Here is a 12,286-nt window from a genome sequence, read left to right as displayed (position 1 = left end):
GAGCAATGGTTCGTTCCCGGTATACAATTCCATTGAATTCAAATATAAGCCGACGTAAAAATTTGGATTGGACTTAGCATCATATATCTGGAACTTCAGCATATGGAACCTTTTTGAGGCTTTAAACTTATCCAACTCCACTGAGAATGGCGTTCTCAGCTTGACCAAAGATGTGACCTCAACATTCTGTCGCTTCCTCTGGAGGTAGTCCCTCAAATCCTCTTTAGTCTAACCAGGAGCTTGGTTGTCAACAGATTTCAATCTTTTTGGTGCACTGCTCCTAGTGTCGTTATGAGTCATCTTGGATTTCTCTTCATTCACCGTGTCAAAACAAAGTTCATTCTCTTGAATATGCTAATGTTCCTTAACATAAGTTCATTTGGTACGAGACTTCCTCTAAGAGTCCCCTCTCATTAACTCTACTCGCCCGGTGTCCCATGAAGGCCGATGTGAGCGTTCCTTCACCTTGTCATGCTGAGGGACTGTTGGGACTGCTTTCTACCCCTTTTCTGGGCATCGTTCTTGGCCGCTGGAATCGACATGTCCTTCAATAGAAACGGTAGTTGCATGACGTTGTTCTGCATCATGAAGTTGACAACTGTTTATAGGTTTACCAACTTGTTTTCCATTCCCTTCATCTCGCCATCCCTCCTTATGCATCTATCTTTCCATACCTGGAGGCCGCTTTCGTTGTAGTACTCGTCTCGGCCTGCTTTCTTCGGTGGGTCCCCCTCTTGGTCGACGTCCTTCTCCCTAGGATTCTGATCCTGTGGTCCTTCATTAGGGTTTTTCCTCCTCCATGTTAGGATCAACATGTTTACTACTTCTACTAGGGATGTCATCCCCAATCTTCTATTTCTATCCGTCGTTGGTCATCTATCCTCCTTACGTTTCCACAGACGGCGCCAAATTGTGAGTGTTGATTTCTGACCACACAACAAAATAATATTATCCACAAAGACCTGAAGACCGCCAATCTACTAATGGATGAGAATGAGGTAAGAGGCTTTTGGAAGTCTTATATGATTGATCCCTTTGTTAATTGTCCTTTCAATTTTATGTTATATACGCATTTGAAAGTGAACTTTTATATTTGTTCTCTCTCTCTCTCTCTCTCTCTCTCTCTCTCTCTCTTTTATGGTCTTTACTCTTGTGTGAATTCCAGTTTTAAATTTAGTCAGACCTCATGTATGATAATTTTTCTTCTTACAAGTTTCATGTTTGTCTATTTACTTTCACTTTGTATTCATACAGATATTTTTCTTTCTGTCCACGGTGATTTCATCATTATATTGGCATTTTTTTTCTCCTTTCTACTTTTAAAATGTATTATAATTCTAGCATTTTTGAATTTTATGCCGATTTTTTTGCTTTTATATTATAGTTTCAATCGTATTGCTTTTCAAATCATTCTTCCTAGTTTGCTTATATTTTGTGGCATTACAATAATTCTAAAAGTTTTTTCTTTTAGAGTTGAGATCAGTGTTTAGGTTTGGCTCCATCTTTTTCTGTCTTATATGTAAATTCAAAGAAAGCACAATACTATAGTGATTACAGTAGTAATAAACCAGTTGATTTTGCTATACATATGACCTGCCCTTTGAATGGTGCGAATACATTCATATTTGGCAATTCTTAAAATTCAAAGGCCGGTTGGTGTTTTGAGTAATGTTGATTGTTTGTTACATGTAGACATTATAATGTCAGTTGTGAAAATTCGTAGCATCTGTCTGAGTTGTGGCCACAAGAAATATGTTTTGCATATTTTGGTGAGTTCATTGTCAAAATCATGCGGACATCATTTGAAAGTGGCCAATTCTTTACTGAAGCATTGTGCCAAATCTCTTGAATTTTATTTAAATTTGATTTTTGTTACCTTCTTTGTGCTTTTGTTTCTTGTGTGAAAATTCTATTATTCTCTTGGATAGGTTGTTAAGGTTGCTAACTTTGGAGTATCAAGAGTGCAGGCTCAATCTGGAGTGATGACTGCAGAAACTGGAACATACCGTTTGATGGATCCTGAGGTAAGCATGTTTTCATACATTGAGCATGGACTTCTGTCACTTCCAATGCGTAACCTTTTTGTTTTTTTTTTTTCTGGCTATGTTACTATAAGTTCCTTGCTAAAAAGTTGCTACTAATTGTAGTTGTATCATGATTCATTAGTATCTTGCCATACATTGTTGGTGCCGAGAACTGTTGATGGCCTTGTGCAGAAATGAAAAGGTCTTGGCTACGTAAGCATACGACTTTCTTGCTGGCCAATATTGAAGTTGTTCCGTGATTGTCTCACCATGTATTTTTGGTGTCCAGACCCGTTAAAAGTTGTGTTGAAATGGAACCTCTTTTTTTGTTTTTCTTCTTTCTTCTGCTTCATTTTGTTTTTAATTTTTTTAGTGGATTATGATATGATACCTTTATATTTTATGTTCCAGAGCATTGTTGCAGCATTTTTAACACTTGTAAATAAATGGTTTTGGTGTTGAGTAAGTGTACCCAAAATTGAATTTATTGTGGCTCATTAGTCATGGTTAGCTCCATTTTCTATTTGCTGTGATCGTCTTGGTGTCGTATGTACTTTATTCATGTCTTGTCATAAAAATGTTTTTTTCATTGTTATCAATAAATTCCATATCAACAATGGATAATTCTCTTTAAAATATCTGTTCGTAAAAATCTAAGGCCCCATAATATCTTTGATATATAGAAACCTGATGCTTGCTTGTTTTTTGAATTTGTGTGTGTTTGTAAAGCACCTTCGTTGTTGTGATAGAAACTCTATCGATAAAATGGTATTTACGCATTGAAGGTCATTGAACACAAACCGTACGATCACAAGGCTGACATTTTAGTTTCGGAATAGTGCTATGGGAACTTTTAACAGGAGAAGTAAGCCTTTCTGTGTTTTGTTCTCATTTGTAGTTCTGTTGGTATCATCATCATCATAGTAACCATCTTTGCATTGTATGATATGACTCAATATGCCAGCTTCCATTCTCGTACTTGACACCGTTGCAAGCAGCTGTTGGTGTTGTACAACAGATATTGGTTTTTTCTTCTTCTTTTTTTCTTATTTTTTTTTTCTAAGTAAAAATATCTAAATTCAGTAGTGGAGATTTTTAGGAAATGATAACTCACTTTTGTTGAATTTGTTATCATGGTCTGTGGCCTACAATTCCGAAGCACACTCATCCAAAGCGTGCAGAACTGCTAGAAAAGTGCTGGCAACAAAATCCAACTCGAAGACCCAATTTCTCTGAAATTATAGAGATTCTGAAGCAGATTAGCAAGGAGGTAGGTCACTTGTCTGGGATAAGTTTGGTACATTGAACCATAGTTTTAAATAACGGTATCAAGTTATGAATCGGTATTGGCAACACGGTTGTATATCGGCCAATATGAAATAATATAGTCCTAATATATCAATAAATAATAATATCGAAAGTCTAAAATCTCAATACAGCAAGACAATATGTAATGGTTGATATTTAAAACCTTAGAAATTGTTGAAACAGGTTGGAGATGATGGAGAGGGGCACAACGATAAATCAATAGGCGGATTCTTCTCAGAGTACATCACTGGTCCTCTAATTCCTTTAATTTGAGCAAAATTTTATTAGGCAAATCAATTGAGTTTTCACAAAATATTTACAAATTTATGAAAAAGCTTATAACTTTAATCCTTAAAGTTTATAAAATTTACCATTGATTTAAATTTTTTATTTATTTTTTGAAAACCTACACTGGAATTGCAATTTTTCTAATTTTATTTTGATCATCATAGTTTTAATTTGAATAATTTGATTTCTACACTTTTAATTTTGTTATAATGTAGTTCTCATGTCCTATGGCGTTAACATTTTGAGCAAAAAAATCACGTGCAAAGTTAGAATGATTAAAGTAAAATTTAAAACAAATTATAGAGATTACTGGTGTAATATATTTATTACTCCAATGGTTCTTATAGTTTGTTTTGAATTTGACTTTGGTTTATCTAATTTTGCACTTGTTCGTTTTTCATAAATAACAGAGAAATGATATTACAGCACATTAGTAGCTCTGTGTGAATTTAGCCCGGTTGAAGACCACTTTTTAGCTCGGCAAGAAGAAGAGTAATCCCAATCATGTTGCGCAGATAGAATTATGGGGCAATTGAGAGGGTAATCTATAAGTACATTGGGCCGAGCTGAGTAATGGGCCGTTTTATGGGCCACAGTAGCAAAGGGCTTGGCAAGTGAACCGTAGTGTTAGCACGGTCCAAATGGAATGACAAACACCATGGTCGGAGTGGAGTTAGCTCGGTCTTAGCGTTTGGAGTCGAGGTGTGATGGCTTCTCATAGTGAACCTGGCTCTGGTTAGCGCGGTTGTAGCTTGTCGTAGATTAGCCCAGTTTTTAACAGGCAACCGAGGTACAACTGAACGAGAGCTGAGCTAGCTTGGCGTTGCGCATTGGAGCACCAAGCTTGATTAGCTTAGTCTTAAGTTAACAGCCCGGTTGGAGTATGCCTAACCAAGATACAGGCACTGAAGGGAAGATCTAAGCTGGGTTAGCTCGGTCGTACTGTCATCCAACTAGGGTAAAACCATCTCACTTGGTTTAAGCAGTGAGGGGGGTGTTGAAGGATAAGCACTATCTTTCAGGAGTGTGATTCCTAGGAGGACTCTGTATGGAAGAATAAGAGTCCTACTAGGATTATGCCATGCGGAACCTATAAAAGCTTATAACATCACCTATGGAGAGGTAACACAACTTTGATTCTCGAATACGCAGAACTTTTGTCTATTTGTCTATTTTGCTAACTTAGGCATCGGAGAGGTATCCGGCACACACCCGTCGGCTAGCTCACGTTTGTGTTTTCAGGGAGTAAAGCGACGACGTTTGGAGGAGCGCAGACTTGATCAACAGGATTATACGAGAAGATTATTTCTTGCTCGTACAATTGGCGCTTTCTGTGGGAATCACAGAAAGAACAAAACCTCTTGATCAAAGTGTTCCTCACTAGATTAGACGCAATGGCGCACAATGAAGATTTGCCGTAGTCCGTCATTGACGGGCAAACCCTAGAGGGAGGTGGGAGGCGCGAAGGTTTGCCTTCTATCCCTCCCATGGCAGATCTAGAGCCCCAGCGACAGAATCCCCGAAGGAATGCAAGGGGGAGGCGGGGTAACAGCCTCCGTCGCTCATCAAGTCCTGATAGGTAGAGGGGGAGGATCGACCCTCAAGTTTTAGAGGATCGGGTAAAGGAGCAGGACAAGTTAATCAGGAAGATGGCAGCAGACATGGCATTGATGAAGCGCCAGATAAAAGGGAAATGGGTAGCAACAGGAGAGGGGTGCAAAAGCAATACGCCTCTTCGCCACTCAGAAGATCGTGGTAGGCATACCACGTCATCACAAACAGAGAGTAGGAACCTCAGAACAGGCGACACTCAATCAAGGACTTCCAGAACTCGTTACTCCAGGTCTGAGAGAACGAGATCATTGAGGTCTTACACTGAGGGAAGCACCTATCGGCCCTCACATATGCACCAGACATCATCTAGGCAAACGGAGTTGCCTATATCGTCCGACTTACGGACTGTGCTTGAAGAAAAGGCACGATGGAAGGAGGATGCAAGGGCACGCGACCCGCACAGAGTTTCAGCCCTTCAGTGGTTGGCTCCTCAGATGCATGGAAGCGTCGATGTGGGAATACCAATACCGCACCTTGCCTACGAACCAACAGATAAAGCATTGGCAAAGCTACATAGCTCGCCGTTCATTCCAGCGATTGAGAACGCACCCTTACCTTCAGGCTTCATCCAGCCTAAATTTACGACTTACGAGGGGAAGACAGACCCTTACATGCACCCAAGCCACTTTCACCAGGTCATGGCAGTATACCGGCGGAATGAGGCTTTGATATGCATCCTATTCCCATCCAGCCTTGGCAACCTAGGTTTAACCTAGTTCGAAAGGCTACCAGAAGGCAGCATAGCCTCCTGGGCACAATTAACGGAGGCGTTCGTGACAAGGTTCAGAACGAACACCAAGACGCCAGTAGAGATCGATCAGCTACTCTCCATTGACATGGGCGACAAGGAGACGTTGAGATCCTACAACAGTCGTTATTGGAAGACCTTCAACCAGATAGGAGATTGCCCCACAAATCTCGCCATCGCGCAATACAAAAGGGGTCTTCCAGTCGGAAACAGGCTGAGGGACTCAATTACCATGACGCCCCCCCTCACAATAGAAGCCTTAATGGAGAGGGTACACCAGCACATTCGGGTGGAGGAGGATGGCGTCCATGCTAAAACGAAGTTTGGTACAACTGCAATACCAGATAAAAAGACTTCGGCAAAAGTCAACGCGGTAGAACGTCCAAGCAGAAACGGGCGAGGCAGGCAGGACAACAGAGAGGACCACGATAAAAGGTGGTTGAGAGTCCGCACTGCCATTACTACGGTGTTCAAAAAACCGATCTATCGGATTCTCAGTGAGATACGCGATGAACCTTTCGTCAGATGACTAGCTAAATTGGGAGAGGCACAGAAGGACTATGACGAAAGATCCCGGTGCACCTTCCATAAGGAAAAAAGGGCACCGCACTGAGAATTGCACGCCGTTAAGACAGCATCTGGAAGAGTTAGTGGCAGCTGGGCACCTAGACCAGTACATAGAAGGAGGGACATAGCCAGGCCCCCAAAACCACGATCACCCAGACGGAACGCCGATTGACGCCCCACCACAAGGTGTGATAAACGTAATACATGGAGTATTCGAACCTGAGCAAGTATGTGAGCTCAAGGGAATGATCAAGAAGGCTGAGCACTTAAGGGAGGTATTAAGTGCGCAGCCTACCATTAAAAAGGGGAGAACAGAGGCCACGAATGTCATGTCTTTTTCAGACAGAGACTTGGCAAGGATATATTGCCCTCACAATGATGCACTGGTCGTCACTCTCCGCATCAAGGATTACGACGTCAAGCGAATTTTGATTGACCAAGGGAGCTCATGTGAGATTATGTATTACAAAACCTTTAAACAACTGAAACTAGAAGACAAAGACTTGGCACCTGTCGTATCTCCCCTGATCGGATTCAACTCAATGCCAGAGTGGCCAGTTGGCAAGATTGTCCTCCCAGTCAGAGCAGGGAGCATGACGAAACAAGTGGAATTCTGGATATTAAAAGTCTCTTTCACTTACAACATAATCTTGGGAAGGACATGGCTGCATGCCATACGATCGGTAGCGTCAACCTACCATCAAGTAATGCGGTTCCCCAATGAAGCCGGAGTAATTGAAGAGGTCTTTGGAGACCAAATTATGTCCAAGCAGTGCTTCGTCACAGTAAATGGCAGCCGAGCTGCCAAAGGGTTTGTTTAGATGGTGGAAGAACCTGAGAGCAATGAATTGTTTGCAGATGTTGGCAAAGCTGCTGAACAGAAGGCAGTGGAAGACTTGGTACAGGTAAGAATAGTTGAAAAGGACCCGGAAAAGTTCTTTTTGCTTGGCTCATCTATGTCCAGCACCGAGAGAATAGAGATCATAGAATTCTTGACCTCTAATATCGAAGTGTTTGCCTGGACGTCGTATGACATGTCTGGCATTGACCCAAACTTCATCTGTCACCAATTGAATGTCCACCTAACTGCAAGACCAATCATACAGTGCACTCGCAGATCAGTACTCCACCACGTCGAGATAGTGACGGAAGAAGTGAGAAACCTTCTAGAGGCAGGAGCTATCAGAGAAGTGCACTATCCCAAGTGGATATCCAATACAGTAGTGGTGCCAAAGAAGAATGGAAAATGGCGTGTCTGCGTGGACTACAAAATAGTCAACAAGGCATGCCCAAAAGACAGCTTTCCCATACCACGGATAGACCAACTGGTAGACTTAACGGCAGGACACAATCGACTTAACTTTCTTGATGCGTACAGAGGTCACCATCAGATCGCTATGTATGAACCAGACCAGGAGGTCACATCATTTACAACGCCAAGAGGACTGTATTGCTACAAGGTCATGCCCTTTGGCCTAAAAAATGCAGGGGCAACATTCCAGCGGATGATCACCAAGATGTTCGAACCATTGTTAGGCAAAACAATGGAGGCTTACATCGATGATATGGTAGTCAAAAGCAAGGATGATAATGACCATCTCAGGGACCTAGGTGAGATGTTTCAGATCCTAAAGAAGCACAAGTTGCGCCTTAATGCATCTAAGTGTGCGTTCGGTGTAGGATTAGGCAAATTCCCAGGCTTCCTGGTGACCAATCGAGGTATAGAGGCAGACCCTTCTCAGATCAAAGCAATTCAGGATCTAGAGAGGCCCAACTCAGTAAAAGAAGTATAGCATCTCACCGGTATGGCAGCCGTGCTAAACTGGTTCATAAGTCGGTCGTCAGACAGATGTCAACCATTTTTTCAAGCATTAAAGGCCAAGTTTGAGTGGGATGAAGAATGCGACCGCGCCCTAGAAAGTTTGAAGAAATACATGTCTTCTCCACCACTGCTAGTGACCCCAATACTTGGAGAAGAACTATTTTTGTACCTGACAGTTTCACAGCACGCAATTAGCGCAGTGTTGGTATGAACGGAAGGAATCCAACATCTGCCTATCTTTTATGTCAGCAAGACATTGCTGGGCGCAGAAACCAGGTACTTACCATTGGAAAAACTGGTCCTAGCCTTGATGATGGCCTCAAGGAAATTGTGGCACTACTTTCACGCCCGCACCATAATCATCCTCACAGCTTTTCCATTAAAAGCTTTGTTTGAGAGGGTGAACTTTTCTGGGTGAATCTTGAAGTGGGCAGTAGAGTTGGGACAGTTTGACATCAAGTTTCAACCCAGAACCGCGATAAAAGCCCAAGCTTTGGCAGACTTTGTCGCAGAATTCACGCCAGGAAGTCATCACGTCTGCCCAGTTGACTTAACGGGTACAACCGAAATAGGGATGGAAAGTGGCGCCGGAATAGTGCAACCCCTAATACAGGGTACCCAGCTACATCCCAGGACAGACCAGAGTGAACAAAGGGAGGGAGAAACAAACCGTGCTGCACCAAGCAAAGACCCATCAACAAATAAAGACTTGGTACAATCAGATAGTGAGGGGCAAACAGTAAGTGTGGACTTTGAAGAAAACACCAGCAACACTCAGGACCCCAAGGCATCATCCGATCCCTCTACCTGTTGGAAGCTATTCGTTGGAGAGATGTAGAAGCTCTTTGTGGATGGAGCATCCAACAGGCATGGAGCAGGACTCAGTATAGTCCTCATCTCACCAGATGGCCTAGTGGTGGAACAGGCAGTCAACCTTGGCTTCCCAGCATCAAACAACGAGGCGGAGTATGAAGCACTTTTAGCAGGACTGAGATCAGCATTCTACATGAAGGCCACCGAGCTCATGGTCTACAGTGACTCACAGCTGGTGGTAAACCAGATTTTAGGTGACTACGAGGCAAATGATGAAAGGATGGCTAAGTACCAAGAGTTGGTCAGAAAAGAGATCATGAAATTTGAAGTAGTACGGATAGAGCAGATAGGTCGGGAAAAAAATAGCAGAGCAGACAAGCTAGCAGGCTTTGCTTCAATAGCAGATACATCTATCCCACATCCATTATTGATTGACTACTTACCAAGACTAAGCATTGAAGAACCCGAAGTAGAAGAGGTATGTTGCGCTGAATTAGGCCCTTCATGGATGGATCCCATTATAATGTTCTTAAAAAACGACGTCTTACCCGAAGAAAAGAAAGAAGCCAACAAGATTAGAGCAAAGTCGCAATGATTTTGGCTCTCCCCATCAATGGCCTTGTACAAAAAATCCTTCACAGGACCTTACTTGAAATTCGTCCATTCCAGCAAGGTTGAGGCATTCTTGTTCGAGATACACGAAGGCGTATGCGGAAGCCACCAAGGGGGGAGATCATTGGCTTACAGAGCAATTTCGCAGGGATATTGGTGGCCTTACATGCAAGTAGATTCAGAGAAGTATGTCAAGAAGTGTGAGAAATGTCAGAAGTTCGCATACCAAATACATCAACTGGCCAGAGAGCTTCTACCATTAACTAGCCCATGGCCCTTCGCAATGTGGGGCTTGGACATAATAGAGCCACTCCCAACGGCTCCCAGCAACAGAAAGTTCTTTCTTGCAGCAACAGACTATTTCACAAAGTGGGTAAAGGCAGAAGCACTAGCATCAATAAAGGAGAAAGATGTGAAAAAGTTCGTCTAGCAGAATATCATCACTCGGTTCGGCATACCTAAGGCGCTAATATCAGACAACGGCACTCAGTTCGACGACAAAATTTTTAGAGGCTTTTGTGAGGAGTATAAGATAAAATTCTACAACTCTACATTGGCATACCCCCAAGCAAATGGCCAGGCGGAGCAACAAACAAGGTCGTCTTGGATGGATTGAAGAAAAGATTAGAGAAAGCAAAAGGCAAGTGGGCTGAGGAACTTCCTCATGTTTTATGGGCTTACCGTACCACACCTCAACGATCAACCGGAGAAACGCCATTCTCTTTAGCCTATGGCATGGAGGCAGTAATCCCACTAGAAGTCAGCCTCCCCACAATTAGAAGAGAAAATTTCGATCTAGACTTAAACGGGGAAACCACAGCCTTGGAACTCGACCTTGCGGAAGAAAGAAAAGAAAGAGCACTGATTCACATTGCCTCATACCAGCAAAGTTGTCCAGAAAGTATAACAAGACAGTACATCCAAAGCAATTCAAGATCGGAGATTGGGTGCTGCGCAAAGTAATGGGAAATACCTTGGTACCCGGAGATGGCAAGTTAGGGCCTAATTGGGAAGGACCTTACAAGGTGGTTGGATTAACAGGAAAAGGGGCATACTGTCACGACCCAAACCCGCCCCTATAGGTTTAGCACCGTAACTGGCCAGTAATCTGTGACTACCAAAGGCCTACTTAACAGTCAAACAATAATACAGAGTACAGGGACATAGCGGAAGCCAAAACAGTAAATAGACAATGTCCAATGAGCTGTGACAGTCTGTATGCAAAAAGACTTTTCATACATATATACAATCAGTGCAAAACAGTATGTACAACATTTACAATCGTTCAGGACAGGGACTTAATGCCTATTAAGACAATACAGTAACAGTGTATACAATCTATACAAAACAGAACAGAAAGGGGGAAACTAAAACACCCCCATAGCCTTAGCTTGAACGGACTCAGAACCTCGCAGTGAGGCACATAGGTTGGCTTGACAAAACTGGAGTTTACTCCGACGCTCCTAGCAACGGTCCGGTGCCTGTACACCTACATATATATATGACCAGTGAGCTAAAGCCCAGTGAATAACATAATGCGTAAAGAGGCTAAGAATGAATGTCCTTATGGTATTGAAAACAATCATTTCAATCAGTATATCAGTTATTCAGTCATTACAGTCATATGTGGTACATCCAGTAGAAAAACAGTACAGTAGGTCTTATCAGACCGAACAGTCAGTTGATGGCCATCATATCAGTAAACAGTAGTGGTCCCAACATGGGAACCGACAGAGATCTCTGCAACAGTAGCAGTAATAGTAATAGTAACAGTAGTTGCTAAGGATGCCACAATACAGTTCACAATTAGGACATCATTCATTCAATAACAGTATCATTTCAGAAAACAGTACAGTTCAATTGTTTAGAAGATAATCATATTTGAACATATCTTTACACAGTTGTTACTCACAGAGTTCTGGGCTACAGTTAAGCTAGAGCGCGTCTTCGGATGCCAACCCTACACAGTTACAGAATGAACACACACACTAAGCTATACAATTGGGAAAATATAACTTAATCTCTATCTTGACTTGGTGTGGTTCTGCATCAATATCCTCATTAAGATGCCTTAAACTAGGCCTAAGAATGCCTAGGATGGGATGAGGATGCAAAGATGCACTTTAAAAGCATTTTTAGGATTTTCATAAAACAGGGGTCCCACTTGAGCGTCGATTACTCCGCTCAAGCGGACATGCAGACAAAGGTTTCCGCTCGAGCTCAGACTTACCCCCTCGAGCATACTTCAAAACAGTCAAAAGTGCTGGATAGGTGAAACTCACGCTCGATTGGGCGCTCGACACCCGCTCGAGCGTAAGACACAATATCCCGCTCGAGCGTCAATTCTTCCGCTCGAGCGGACTTCAAAACAGTGCAAAGTGCTGGAAGCATGAATTTCACGTTCGAGTGCCAGTCACCCCGCTCGAGCGTGAGTTCAAAATCTGGAATTCCCAGATTTGAACCTCAAGCTCAAAACCAAGTTTTAAAACA

At 42.6% G+C, this 12,286-nt stretch overlaps 1 protein-coding gene across 1 annotated transcript; it reads left to right on the top strand.

Annotated features, from left to right (window-relative positions):
• Window positions 1–944: 944 nt before the first annotated feature.
• On the top strand, window positions 945–3,605 carry LOC114261037 (serine/threonine-protein kinase STY17-like; the record flags this gene model as incomplete). Its single annotated transcript, XM_082896885.1, has 5 exons — window positions 945–998; window positions 1,929–2,024; window positions 2,989–3,042; window positions 3,160–3,294; window positions 3,516–3,605. Coding segments are annotated over 5 exons (429 nt in total), but the record flags the coding sequence as incomplete, so codon positions are not given.
• Between the last annotated feature and the right edge of the window lie 8,681 nt (window positions 3,606–12,286).

Source organism: Camellia sinensis, chromosome 12, assembly GCF_055761805.1.
Source record: "Camellia sinensis isolate YWXY chromosome 12, ASM5576180v1, whole genome shotgun sequence".
Taxonomy (NCBI): domain Eukaryota; kingdom Viridiplantae; phylum Streptophyta; class Magnoliopsida; order Ericales; family Theaceae; genus Camellia; species Camellia sinensis.
This window is presented reverse-complemented; position numbering and strand designations above follow the sequence as displayed.